This window comes from Danio rerio, chromosome 10 (assembly GCF_049306965.1).
Source record: "Danio rerio strain Tuebingen ecotype United States chromosome 10, GRCz12tu, whole genome shotgun sequence".
Taxonomy (NCBI): domain Eukaryota; kingdom Metazoa; phylum Chordata; class Actinopteri; order Cypriniformes; family Danionidae; genus Danio; species Danio rerio.
Window position 1 is genome coordinate 23,950,518 of NC_133185.1, and position 14,442 is coordinate 23,964,959.

The 14,442-nt window shown below is 33.7% G+C and overlaps 1 protein-coding gene across 2 annotated transcripts in view; it reads left to right on the forward strand.

Annotated features, from left to right (window-relative positions):
* igsf9a (immunoglobulin superfamily, member 9a) overlaps nt 1-14,442 on the forward strand; it is a 59,242-nt gene that overhangs the window by 33,907 nt on the left and 10,893 nt on the right. For both annotated transcript variants that reach the window (XM_005155645.6, XM_680537.8), the window contains exons 5-12: nt 387-538; nt 1,155-1,272; nt 4,196-4,337; nt 4,420-4,565; nt 6,685-6,827; nt 7,062-7,202; nt 10,936-11,052; nt 13,112-13,262. In XM_005155645.6, the coding sequence (XP_005155702.2) occupies nt 387-538; nt 1,155-1,272; nt 4,196-4,337; nt 4,420-4,565; nt 6,685-6,827; nt 7,062-7,202; nt 10,936-11,052; nt 13,112-13,262 (1,110 nt within the window). The remainder of the gene's footprint in view (nt 1-386; nt 539-1,154; nt 1,273-4,195; nt 4,338-4,419; nt 4,566-6,684; nt 6,828-7,061; nt 7,203-10,935; nt 11,053-13,111; nt 13,263-14,442) is intronic.

The window sequence follows — 14,442 nt, forward strand, 5'->3', positions numbered from 1 at the left end:
TTGCTTTATTTGTCTATACATTTGTTCATTTGGTTTATTTTACAATGCTTGTTTGCTTGTTGTTTGTGAAGCCCTTTGAGTTGCATGTATGTAGGAAAAGTGCTATACAAAATAAAATGTATTATTTTTATTATTAAAATTATTATTATTATTAAAATTATTATTATTATTATTATTAATATTATATGTAATGTTATTTAAAAATAAGAGATAATCGACCTATGTCTCTTGCTGAAAAGTAGCTGATGGGATCTATTTGTATGTATATACTGTCCAACATTCAGTGGAACCTTTTATTTTGAAGATTTTCTCCTCAGATATATTACTCTTTATTGCTGGAATCTGTTCTGGGTTTGAGAGATAATAACAGTTTTCTGTGCTTGTAGCTCCTCCAGTGCTGACAGAAACCTCTCCTCCTGAGGTGGAAGTGTTTGTTGGTAGATCATTAACCCTGAAGTGTGCAGCGCAGGGAAATCCGCGGCCTACAATCACCTGGTCCAAAGACGGAGCACCAATAAAACCTCAACACAAAGTAAAGGTCAGAATGAAGCACTTTAAAACCTTACGAAATACTGAACAGCTGCTATTGCCCTTCTTGTCCTCTTGTATTTCCTGTTGGAAGTTGGGTGTGACACATTAAAAGAGTTTGTTCTGTTTTTAAAGAGCCAAATACATATTAGTGCAGTGTTTGATGGTACAAACATAAATGAAACCCCTGAAAACAACATTAGCATTTTTCATTAATTTTCCTACTAAAGAAACATGAATGAAAAATTAAGAAAGATCAATGTAAACATACAATTAAAAAAAAAAAAAAAACATAGTTTAAAAGAAAAATAAAAAATACATTAAAATAACATATTTAATTAAAAATGATAACATTTACAATAGTATCTAACTACATTTACAAAAATACTCAGATTTTTTTTTTTGTAATATGTTGTTTTTTGTCAACTTTTTCCACTTATGCTTTCACTTTTATACCCACTTTATCTTAAAAGCTATCAGATTTCATAACAACAAACCATTTTGATTGAACTGACTTCAAATCAGATTACAAATGGAGTGGAGGATCAGGTCTAAAACAAAATTATCCTTCACTTTCCCCCTACAGTCTTCCACTCACTTCACTTCTCTCATTTTAACCCCTGTAGATGGTCAATGGAAGTGTGTCTTTCCATGCGGTGAGCAGAGAAGCAGCAGGCCAGTATCAGTGTTACTCTTCCAACTCTGAAGGAAACGCCACTCATGTCACACGACTCAAAATCATCGGTAAGCCAGCATCGGTTTTGCCAATTTGACGAGACAAAATCCATTTACTCCGCTTGTTCCAAACCTGTTTGAGTTCCTTGCTTCTGTTGAAAACAAATGAAGACATTTTGAAGAATGTTAAAAAGCGAGCGACACTGTCTATCTAAAGACAATTGGAAGAAACCGGTAGCCACTGACATACGTACTATTGATACTAATTATTAGAGAAGTCCTAATATTTCGTGTCTATAGTATGGATGTCAATGGTTACCAGTTTCTTCAAATGATCTTTTTTGTTCAATAGTAAAATGAACTCAAATCTTTGGAACCACTTGATGTTGACTAAGAGTAGTACTGTTAGTACATTTTTTTAGTCAAATTATCTTGGTAACCCTTTATTTTGATGGTCCATTTGAGTATTAGTAGACTGTCTGCTTAATATATGTTGATATTGCTGCTAAACAGACATTTAACTGACTATAAGAAACTTTACAAGTATATGTAAACTTACACTAACCCTAACTCTAACCCCAACCTAACAGTCTACTTATAATCCAATGAGAATTAGTTGGCATGCAGATGCAATATAACTTAAATTCAACAAACGGATCATCAAAATAAAATGTGACCATTATCTCTTTGAGCGATTGTTAATTATTGGAAAAGTTTTGTATAAAACCCATGAGTCTTGCTCATGCATATTAATTAAGTGGCATCAGTAATAAGATATGTGAGATTACAGTTTTGTGTACGACTGCCATGCAACTCAAGTGTTGGTTTTGGTCTTAAAATATCATTATTGGCCAAAAAAGAGGGATGGTTACAATTTTGGCTCATACTTTTATGCTAAATGTCAACTAAAAGCTTTTCTGAATGAATGGCTCCCTCTAGTGGTGTATTTTTACGTTTGCAAGCGCCCTTTCGTCACACAGGTCTGTTGCTGAAACACAGACAGTGTTTTCCACAAGTCAAAAGTATTAGGTTTAACTCCTCAAAGAATTAAACGGATTAAACAGACGTAAAAACTTATGGTAGCCTATGTTGTGAACGTCTTGTAATATAGTGTAATGTGTATTTATACTTATGATCTTCAATTGTTAAAAGTATATTAACATAATAGCATATTTGGGTAAGTCCACATGAAATCTGCGTGCGCAGAAATCCGCAGATTTTTAGCCCCTCGTTTAGTCTCTGAAGTTATATGTGTAAATGTGTGTAAATATATATTTATTCAGTTTTTAAGTTGATTTCACTAATATTATTGTGATATAATAATAGTAATATTAAAATGTTCATATGCATTATTTACAATACAGTTTGTAAAGTAATATTTTCTGTCTTTTAGAAGATATATTATGGGAAGGTATAATTCCTGGGGGTGCTTGACTTGGTCTCTTCATGCTACCTGCAGTCTTGCGAAGAAAGCGCACCAGCGACTGCACTTTCTGAGAGGGTTAAAAGAGCACACCTCAGCCCATCAATCCTGACATTTTTTTTCAGAGAAGCTGTTGAGAGTGTTCTCACTAATGGCATCTCTCTTTGGTATGAGAATAGCAGTGTATTTGACAAGAACACCATTAAGAAGATAGTAAAGTCAGCTGAAAGGGCCGTTAGAGTCAAAATGAAATCTATCGAGGAATTGTATCAACAACGTTGTCTGTCTAGGGCAAATAGCATTTTAAGGGATCCAACCCACCCTGGCCATAGTTTGCTCATCCTCATGCCATCAGGCAGGCTTTACAGAAGCCTGAGGAGCAAATCAGTGAGGTTTGGTGATAATTTTTATCCTGTCACTAAAAGACTTTTGTATAATACCGTATCTTAAATACTATTGAATAGCTAGTATGTAATAATATATCAATAAATAGTTCAACTAGCACAAAATATTATTATTATTATTATTACTACTGCATTATAACAAACTGTGCAATAGTACAGTGCAAATTATAAAAGCTTATTTATTATGTTAGGTTTTTTATTGTTTGATGTTTTTATGTTCTTGTTGGGTCTGATGCAACATAGTTTCATTCTGCTTTACAATTTATTGTGATGTTTTGAATGACAAAAATAAAGGAAACTGAACTGGTTATAGGAGAGACTTGCTTTGTTTACCAAATAAGTGGATTTAATTGAATTTGCATTGTAAACATTAAATAAGAGTTAAAATGTATTGTTTTTTATTTCATAAATTAAGTTTTTAGTTATGATACTTCTAAAATCATTCCGCATAAATCCACAGTCTCAGCAGAAATAGCAAAAAAAAAAAAAAATGTTCTCAGATTCTGTCTGGCCCTACTTATGGGTTCATTTTAAAATGTGCAGTTTTTAGTCATGTAAAAAAAAAATTCTTTAACAATTACAATTAAGTAATTTTGTTTTTATTCTATTTTGTCTGGCTTTGAACAGGCTGCAATTTTGCACACACATGTAAAGTGTGATTGATATAATTTTTTCTTTAAATGTACTAAACCACACTTTTATTTTGTAAAAATATCCCATTAAATAAAGATGATATTAAAGTGTGTTTTAGCTAAAGCTTAAACTTTTCACTACAAGCATTTTTCTGTAGACTTTTGAAAGGTTTATCCAGAAGTGCTTGTGTTGAACTCCTCTCAGAAAAAGATTCAAATTAAAATGGTACTTGTTTCATTTGTATTTGGAATATTTCACTCAGTAAGTGCTTAATGAACGATTGTTTTTTGTGTGTGTGAATAAACCAATCCAATTAAAATAGACATGCTGTATTTCACTTGTTTTGCTTGCAGCTTATACAGTAATTAGCCTGGGCAAATTCTGACTTATTTTGCCAGCAGGAGTCACATATATTACTTCCATAATAAGGAAATAAGTTTGCTAAAGTTTACAGTTTTTTAACAAAGAAAATCAAGTTAAAAGTAAAATGAATCAAGTGATATTGTTATTAATATTATTATATAAACAACAGGTCCACCAGTGATCATAATTCCTCCATCGGACACTGTCCTCAACATGTCCCAGGATGCCAAGCTGAAGTGCCAGGCTGAAGCAGATCCACCAAACATGACCTACGTATGGCAAAGACAAGGAGTAGATATTTATCACATTGAGTGAGTTCTGTTATTAAACTGTTCAATATTTGTAGAAGCTGTCAGATTATGTATTATTAATAAGTGTTTGTCTTTGTTTTAGTTCTCTAAAGTCACGTATTAAGGTCATAGTGGACGGTACACTTCTCATATCCCGTTTGGCCCCAGAGGATTCTGGGAACTACACCTGCATGCCCACTAATGGACTTCCAGTCTCCCCTTCCGCCTCTGCCGTACTCACTGTGCAGCGTAAGTGTGTCTTACATTCATTCAATTATTTTTCTTCGGCTTGGTTCCTTATTTATAAGGGGTCGCCACAGAGGAATGAACCGCCAATTATTCCAGCATATGTTTTATGCGGGGAATGCCCTTCCAGCCACAACCCAGTACTGAGAAGCACCCATACACTTATTCACACACGCACTCATACACTATGGCCAATTTAGTTTATTCAATTACATTTAGTTTGTCTTTAGACTGTGGGGGAAACCGGAGCTCCCAAAGGAAACCCACACAAACACAGGGAGAACATGAAAACTCCACATAGAAATTCTAACTGGTCCAGCTGGGACTTGAACCAGCGACCTTCTTGCTGTAAGGTGACAGTTCTAATCACTGAGCCACTGAGTGTTGCATGTCATGGTGCAAAATCAGATTGAATTTGGGTTTGCCCTCACTAGGTTTCAAGTTACAAACTTAATCAAGTTTTTATGGTTTAGGCACGAGTACATGAGATTTAATATTTAGCACAAACAGGTTATATTATCAAATATTAATTTCTATTTTGCAAGCTGCATTTCACATACCATGTGTGCAACATTTTATGCAAAATAAAAGTTTCTTATGAACATAAATGTTTAAATTAGAGTAGAAAATGGCAAATCCACATCCATGTGCATCTCAGCATTTTAAGCTAGTTGAATTTCAAATGGAATGCCAAAAAAATTGTCCACATATTGCACATATTTGTCCAAAGTACTTCTCATACTGTATGTGAAATGCTTTTCTTTTAAATTGATATTTTGTTATTAACCTTATTATAATTAATCATTCGTTTGGATCTAGAACATTTTAAAAAAGCAAATAATACATGCTTATATTTCTTTATTTAGACACTTTTTATTTTACTTTTTATTTTTTTATTTTATTTAGTTGAGATACAGGAAAAACATTTAAAAGGTTACAAAATATTTAATCTTCAAATATTCTTATGCAGCAAATAAGCATATATGTTTCGAAGGATCACGTGACCATTAAGAGAGAGTTATCATGCTAAAAAAATGTACTTCTCTTCATCAACTGTAAATAACATTTTAGAAATGTAATAAATGTACACAATATTACTCTTTTTACAAAATTTTTGATCAAATAAATGCAACAAAGAGACATTCAAAATTGAGTATTGGTTGACCGTGCGACGCAGTGGCGGAGTCGCTGGTTCGCTGGTTCGAGCCTCGGCTGGGTCAGTTGGCGTTTCTGTGAAGATTTTTTCAACATATTTCTAAGCATAATAGTTTTTATAACTCATCTCCAATAACTAATTTATTTTATCTTTGCCATGATGACAGTAAATAATATTTTACTAGATATTTCAAGATAAAACACTTGAACCGGTGATCATAATTCCTCCATCGTACACTGTCCTCAACATGCTTGTGTTGTCACAGCTTAAAGTGACATTTAAAGGCTTAACTGGGTTAATTAGGTTAACTAGTCAGGTTAGAGTAATTAGGCATTTATTGTGTAGCGATGGTTTGTTTTGTAGACTATCGGAAAAAATAAATAGCTTAAAGAGGCTGATAATTTTGACCTTAAAATGTGTAAAAAAAAACAAAAAACTACCTTTATTCAAGCTGGAATGAAACAAATAAGACTTTCTCCAGAAGAAAAAATATTATCAGACATACTGTGAAAATTTCCTTGCTCTGTTAAACATAATTTGGGAAAGATTTAAAAAGGAAAGAAATTCAAAGGGAGGCTAATAGTTCTGACTTCAACTGTATATCACCACCATTACATATTGTAGCATTGTAATTGATACAATATTGAAATGTCAAGGTAGTTTCAAAAGGGTATTTACTCAACCTATAACACATTATTTTAGTACTTTTGTGGCTTTTTGTAGCAGAAATACTGACGAGTAGAAACTGTTTCATAACATATTTGCTCTCTGTGGGTCAGCAACAGTGCAAGTGAAGATCTAATTGTCTGCATTGATCGTACTTGTCAAAGTTTATTTGACACAGCTGAATCGTTGCTATTTAGAAATAAGATTGTGTGGGTGTTTTGAATTTATTATACTTTATTTTTTACCATAACTTGTGCAATTATGCACTTATGACCCCTATACCATGTTTTCATTTGACAGACCCGGCACAGGTGATTCAGATGCCCAAACTGACCTTCCTCCCCACTGGCATGAGGGGTGCGATTGTGTGCCCTGTCCGAGCTGAACCTCCATTATCACACATCGACTGGATCAAAGACGGCAAACCACTTGATTTAGGCATGGTGAGAAACGATTGCTTTTCTCAATAGCTATACAAAAGACTTTTTGAACTTGTACATTTCTATAAGTACAGCGCTACTTCTAAGTGCTTTCCTGAGTTCTTGACATATTGATTTTGATTGGGTGATGTCATGCTGTGCACCACTTATAGCCCTCTTCTGATGATGAACCTAACATCTCTGCGAAGTGCATTATTTCAGAATCGACTCTGAATAACTGTCAAACTCTTTCAACAGTATCCTGGATGGACGCTGGCTTCAGACGGCTCTATTGTCATTGCGACAGTCAATGATGATGCTGCTGGTGTTTACATATGCACTCCATACAATAGCTTTGGGACAACGGGACAGTCTGAGCCCACCACTGTTATACTGCAGGTGTGTTTAAACAGTGTTGTTGTTATTATAATTCCTTTACAGATCACTTTCAAATTATAAGCTACTGTGAATTTAATGGATTAAATGGATTAAGGACATTTTCACAGTATTTGCTAGTATTTTTTTCCGGGAAAAAAGTGTTATTTGTATTATTTTGGCTCCAATAAAAGTAGTTAAAAATGTAAAACAATTTTAAGGTCAACATTATTACCCCCTTAAGCAATGTTGGATTTCGATTGTCTAAAGAACAAACCATTGTTATAAAATGTCTTGCCTAATTACCCTAACCTGCCCAATTAACCCAATTAAAGGGTCACGAAACACCAAAGCTCATTTTTTGAGATGTTGACAGTCATATATATGTCCCACGTTGTCTAAAACAGTGTTTCTCAACCCACTACCCAGAGGACCACAACGCTGCATGTTTTGGATGTCACACCCATTACAGGTCTTTCAGTCTCTGCTAATGAGCTGATGATCTGAATCAGGTGGATGGGTGGGGGGCTCCTCATGGCTCTTCGATCTCGTTAAGCCTTTAAAGGTCACTTTATGCTGAATACTAGTATTTTGAAAAATATCTAGTAAATATTATGTAGTCAAAATGGCAAAAATAAATCAGCTGTTAGATATTAGTTATTAAAACTGTCATTTTAAAAAGGAATAGGGGAAAAAATAAAAGAATTTCAATTTAACAGGCGTACTACTGACTACTAATTCCAACTTCAACTGTATATACATTATAATTCACTCTATGCTATTGTTGTTTATTGGTTAAAGAGAATTATTAAGTATTCTATGTGACTTAGATCTCCAGCAGTTATTAAATAAAACATGCATCCCGCTGAAGGACATTTTGTTTTGTTTGTGCTTCAGCTCCGCATGCATAAATGTGCATTGATGTACACATTGAACTTTATAAATAAGGTGTTATTTGAGAGTTTATGTCTTATGCTGTTGTTTGGAGCAACTGGAAATATTAAGGTCATACAAAAGTTTACACTAAAGTTTATCTCGACTTTAAAATGGTCATGAACTAAGATTCCATTGATGTTTTGACATATAGGGGGTCAAATACAATGCTAGTTCTTTGTTCACAAATATGACAAGAAACAGTTTTGTGAATGATGACAATGTATTGCATGAGTTTTAAAATATTAATGTTTTCTGTTGACCTTATTCTTCACGTACTTCACCATTTGAAGCTTTTTGGCTTGAAACTTCCAGTCTCAATAATAAATTTAATAAAACAAATATAAATATGTATATAATAAATAATACTGCTAATAATAATAACATTATACAAAAGCAAATTGAATGAACTGAAAAAGCCTCCCGAGATGAAGAAATTGAGGCAGTGGTTTTTAAATCTTTATGTAAGCTAGAAATTAATATATTTTGTAATATTTTAATCATTTTTAATTATATCCTGTATATATCATTATTATCTTAAGATATTATATCTTTTTCATATGTAAAGATATTTGCATATTGCTCTGCATCTTGTTTGTAGTGTGTATGCCAGGCGCACTTTGCGCCAGACAATAGACCGACTTTGTTCTGGTCTAAAGATCAGACTATTTACAGTTTCTCAAAATAGCAATGCGCCAAAACACGCCTGCTTTTTAGACCAGAACACCTATGGGCACACATTTGAGCACAAATGCATTTGCTATTTAAACAGCGTGGCGCAACACCTTAAAATGACCCTTGCGCCGAGCTAAAAGAGTATTGTGCCGGGTGTATGATAGGGCCCTTAATGTTGAAAACTGATTAATTTTTTTCTTATTACATTATTCTACTTTTTATATATAGTCATGAACACACTTGTTTGTAGAGCAAATAGTTAGACTGTTTTCTGCTGTTTATTATTCTATGTAGGGCTGCACGATATTGGAACAAATTTGACATTGCAGTATTCTGTTTTATATTTTGATATGAAGATAATTTCACTAGATGATTTAAATAGCTTTATTTGGAAAGATTTCGTAAATTTAGACATGGAGGATCAAGTATTTTTCTATACAATGCCTTTACATAAAGTTTAATAAATTACAAGCAAATAAAAATATGACAGAGGAAAAAGAAAAGTTAAATAAACAGTGCCTTTTGTGGAGTCTAACAGTATTCAAATACATAAATTGATCGATTAAATGTAAAATAACATGGTCATCATTGTATAAATAATTTTTATTATTAAATAATCAATGTACCATGCATCTGGAAAGCATTCATAGCGCTTCACTTTTTCCATATTTTTTAAAGTTACAGCCTTAGCCTTATTCCGAAATGGATTAAATCAATTAATTTACACTCAATAATGAATTTAAATTTTCACTCAGAAGGAGGTTTTTATTCAGGATGTCTCATCTTCATCTTTCCCTCTATACTGACTATTCTTCCAGTTCCGGCTGCTGAAAAAACATCCCCACAGCAGGCTGCTGCCACCACCATGCTTCACTGTAGGGATGATATTGGCCTGGTGATGAGCGGTGCCTGGTTTTGTCCAAACGTAACGCCTGGCATTCATTGCAAAGAGTTCAATTTTAGTCTCATCAGAACAGAGAATTCTGTTTCTTGTCGTCTGAGAGTCTTTCAGATGTCTCTTGGCAAATTCCAGGCAGGTTGCTATGTGCCCTTTACTGAGAAGTGGCTTCTGTCTGGCCACTCTACCAAACAGGCCTGATTGGTGGATTGCTGCACAGATGGTTGTCCTTCTGTAAGGTTCTCCTCTTTCCACAGAAGAACAGACAGAGTGACTATCGGGTTATTGATCACCTCCCCGACTAAGGCCCTTCTCCCCCAATCAGCTTAGATTGGAACTTTCAGAGCAGCAGAACTTTATAACATTCCCCAGCCTTGTGCCTCGAGACAATCCTGTCTCGGAGGTCTACAGAAAATTCCTTTGGATAGTGCTTTGACATGCACTGTCAACCCTGGGACCTTATATAGACAGCTATATGCTTTTTCAAATAACGTCCTATCAACTGAATTTATCACAGGTGAACTCCAATTATGCTGCTGAAACATCTCAAGAATAATCAGTGAAAACAGAATGTTCCTGAGCTCAGTTTAGAGATTTACAGCAATACTTGTGTACATGTGATTTTTCCGTTTTTTTATTTGTGATAAATTTGCAACAGTTTCAAAAAATCTTTTTTCGCATTGTCATTATGAGGTATTGTGTGTAGAATTTTGAGGAAATAAATGCATTTAATTCATTTCGGAAAAAGGCTGTGATGTAATAAAGTGTGGAAAAAGTGAAGAGCTATGAATACTTTTTGGAGGCAATGTAATCCTTCGATGTGACTTTGATTGTGGATACACACATTGTGATATCGATGCTCAAACATAAAATATATTGTTCAGCCATAATTCCTTGTCATTTCTCTGATAGACATTTCTCTCATAAGTGCACTTCTGCAATGCAGAATAAGGTCAATACCCTCACAGGGTTTCAGGTTAAGACAAAAAAATGGTTTGGGTTATGGAATAACATTATTTAACCCTTGTGTATTAAAAGTTACTCTTTAGCTAAAATGGATAAAAACGCCCAAAAGTTTGCATGAGTGTTAGATGTATTTACTTCTTAATAAAAAAGCTGTATAGTGTACCTATTGTACAAAATAAATTTAATACAAGTTTGTCTTTTTTGTTTGGGGAAAATATGAAAGGACAGTTATTTATGGTCTGTGTGAATTCTCAAGGTTTACTGTTCTTGTTTTTCTTCTTTTAGGATCCTCCGTCATTCAAAGTGTCACCTCGTAATGAGTACAGACAGGATGTGGGGACGATGCTTGTTATTCCCTGTCAGATGGTCGGTAACCCAGCTCCAAAAGTCAACTGGAGGAAGGTGACTGTCATTACTCTTTGCTCCTGCACACATTTCTCCGTTCACTTGTCAGGGTGAAGATATTCTACCACATATGTTTTTTTTTTTTTTAGGACATACAAAATAGGAGTATTTTCATATACTGTAAGAGTACTTGTTTTTTGATTTTTGTGTTCACATGTACAGAACAAACAGTTTGGAGTTTAGAATCTCTTAGTATGTAAAACAATATTTCAATCTCCAGCCTTCTCAAATGTATAAGGCATTATCAATAATATTGATGCAATTTAAAATTCTGAAATCATCTGAAAACAAACAGACTGAAAAAAAATATTTGGAAACAGACCAAAAAAATGTTTCTTTCTCTACTGGCAGAACATGGATAGAGAATTTTTTTTCTATGGATGTGCACATCGATACTACAGTTTTATTGTATATCTAAAAACTAACATTTTATTTTGCTATTAACATTTTAAAAAGAGCATTTTAACATGCTATTGTGTTATGGATCAAATTGAGACAATATGTACTGCAATATTGAGAGGTTTTTTTTGGTAACACTTTATTTTGATGGTCCATTTGAGCAATAGACTGCTTAAAATGTGTTGATATTCTCCTTCAACAGACGTTTAACTGACTATAAGAAACTTTGCAAGTACATGTCAACTTACAGTACACTAACCCTAACCCCAACCTAATAGTCCATAATCTATAATCTAATAAGAATTAGTTGGCATGTAACTTAATTCAACAAATGGACCATCAAAATAAAGTGTGAGCATTATTTTTTTATTCTGATTTTTGGTGTATGAGTTACAGTTTATGTAAGGTTTAGTCTTAAAATCTGGTTTTGGTGCTTGATCATCATGGTTATTAACCTTTTATTTCCAGCTGATTTTGTAAATAATGTATTGCTACACTGTAAAACATAAGGTAACCCAGACCATTTGAGGAAAGCGATTACAGCAAACCATTTAAGTTCCAAAACTAATTCCAATGAGTACTGTGAACTGTAATCCATTTGAGTAAACAAAGCAATGTCAGCACAGTAAAACCAAATAAATGAAGAGAACTGAAACCAACTGAGTACTGAAAAAAACAAATAAGTCAAGACAACTCTGAAACTGTTTGAGCAAACCGATCACTACAAACTATTTGAGTTAAAAACACTAATCTATATGAGTACTGTGAACTTACTTCACTTAAGTTGAAGTAATGAGGTATTAACTTCCAACCTTTAACACTGAGTTTACAACTCTTTTTAAATGAGTAGAATTAACTTTCAGTACAATTTGAGTTACCTACACTCAGTTCATTTGATAAAGTTGACTGTTGGGTTTTTACAGTATAGGGTTGAGTCTATGGTTAAGGATTAGAGTTGGATTAAATTTTTTATTTATTTTCATTTTACATAGAAGATTATCCTGACAGTTTTTATATCAAACCTCACAAATTGTCAATAAAATAAAATAAAATACATGGCTTCACACAAACACAATATCACCTTACTTTTAAAGACAAGGCATATACACTTATTTAATTTTTTAACCCAAACCCTCTATGAATATTTACTATACACTGTTTCCATTTTTACATTTCTTTTTTATATTGTTAATTACATTACAATAAGTTCATCTTTAGTTCCTTATCAGTAGAAACATTGTGTTTACTGTCTAAACACTTAGTCTGATTTAAATGATCAACTGACTTCAATTAAAAGTGATCACTCTTACTTTTACTTACAAACACACGTTTGTTAGTTTTTTTTTAATCTGTGGGACTAGTTGAAATTATTTTGGATGGCAATCAACATACCAAAAATGTCTGTGTTTGAGGTACACACATATTTAACCAGTAAAAGTAATGCTACCAGTTAAAATGTTCAAGTGTAAAATGTTACAACTGTGCTGATTAACATAGAAAATCACATTAGAAAAAGAGCATCAATTCTGTGCATAAAAACTGTGAATTTTAATTTTCTCCAAATATTTGGAAGCGCCCTTCTCCATTCCAATCAGTTTTCAATTACAACTTCTGTTTAATCTCATTATATGCTTCATTATGGCTCTGCTTCTCTTAGATTGGTGCAGCCACTCGTTCGCTGTTCACTCTGGCAGGGAATGGCTCTCTCATTCTTCATCCTCTCAGTAAAGACCACCAGGGGGAGTGGGAGTGCAGCTCCAGCAATCGAGTGGCCACTGTTTCCATCAAAACAATGGTTCTTGTGCTTGGTAAGATATGAAGCACACTATATCAGAATGAACACATGCAACCCTCTAGCATTTTAATGTTGTTGAGATGTTTATTGTAAATGTAAATAACTGGATACTTCCATCCAAAAAAGCTTTTTTGTAAAGCGCTTAAAGAAGGTTATCCAAATATGTAAATTTCTCACCCACAAGTGGTTTCAGACTTTTAGGAGTTTCTTGTTTATTTCAACACTTACATACATTTTATTTCAACACACGTTCTTCAAAAAGTACTTTGATGAACGTTGGAAACAATTTCATTAATACTTTGGAAAAAATACTATGTTAGGGAACAGTGACGTTGTGAGTGGGGTCTTTGGAGACTTAAGCCCCTAATGTATTGTCAAAAGCCTCTGATCCCCTTAAAAATAGGTTGTATAACATTTATTTTGTATATCCAAGTACTCAAAATTACCACATAGGGCTCTATTTTGACGGTCCATGTGCAGAGCACAAAACGCAGGGCGCAAACACTTTCAGGGCGTGTCAGAACGCATTTTTGCTAATTTACGGACGGGAAAATCTGCTTTGCGCCGTGGCGCATGGTCTAAAAGGGTTGAGTTTATTTTCTTAATAAGTTATAGGTGTGTTTTGAGAGTAAACCAATTAGAGTCTTATCTCACATTCCCTTTAAGAGTCAGCTGCGTCGCGCCAAGAGCGCATTCGCTATTTACAGGACGCAAAGTAAGTCTAAGTGGAAAAAATGAGCATTTCACAAGCAAACAGTTCACAGTTTTTTTTAACAGAAAACTGTTAAACAGAGCATCTACTGCGTGAGAATGAGAGATAATGGAACTACTTTCACTTTCGCTCTTGGATAGGGAAACCTTTACGCACAGACATCAATTAGTCTATAAATAATTAATTGCGTTTGTTAAGCGCAAAGATTTGTTTCAAAACTATTTCTAAATTCAGTTCTAATTTCCAGCAAACAAATAAATGAACAATAATGACCAAGTGTGTTCAAAAACCTGAGTTATATACTAAAAAACATGCTGTGCCCCATATGATCTAAAACCTTATATGTGGGCAAATCTAAGCTTGTTTTTAATAAAACAAATATAAATATGAATATAATAAATAATACTGCTACTAATAATAACATTATACAAAAGCAAATTGTTATGAATTAACTGAAAAAGCCTCCCGAGATGAAGAAGAC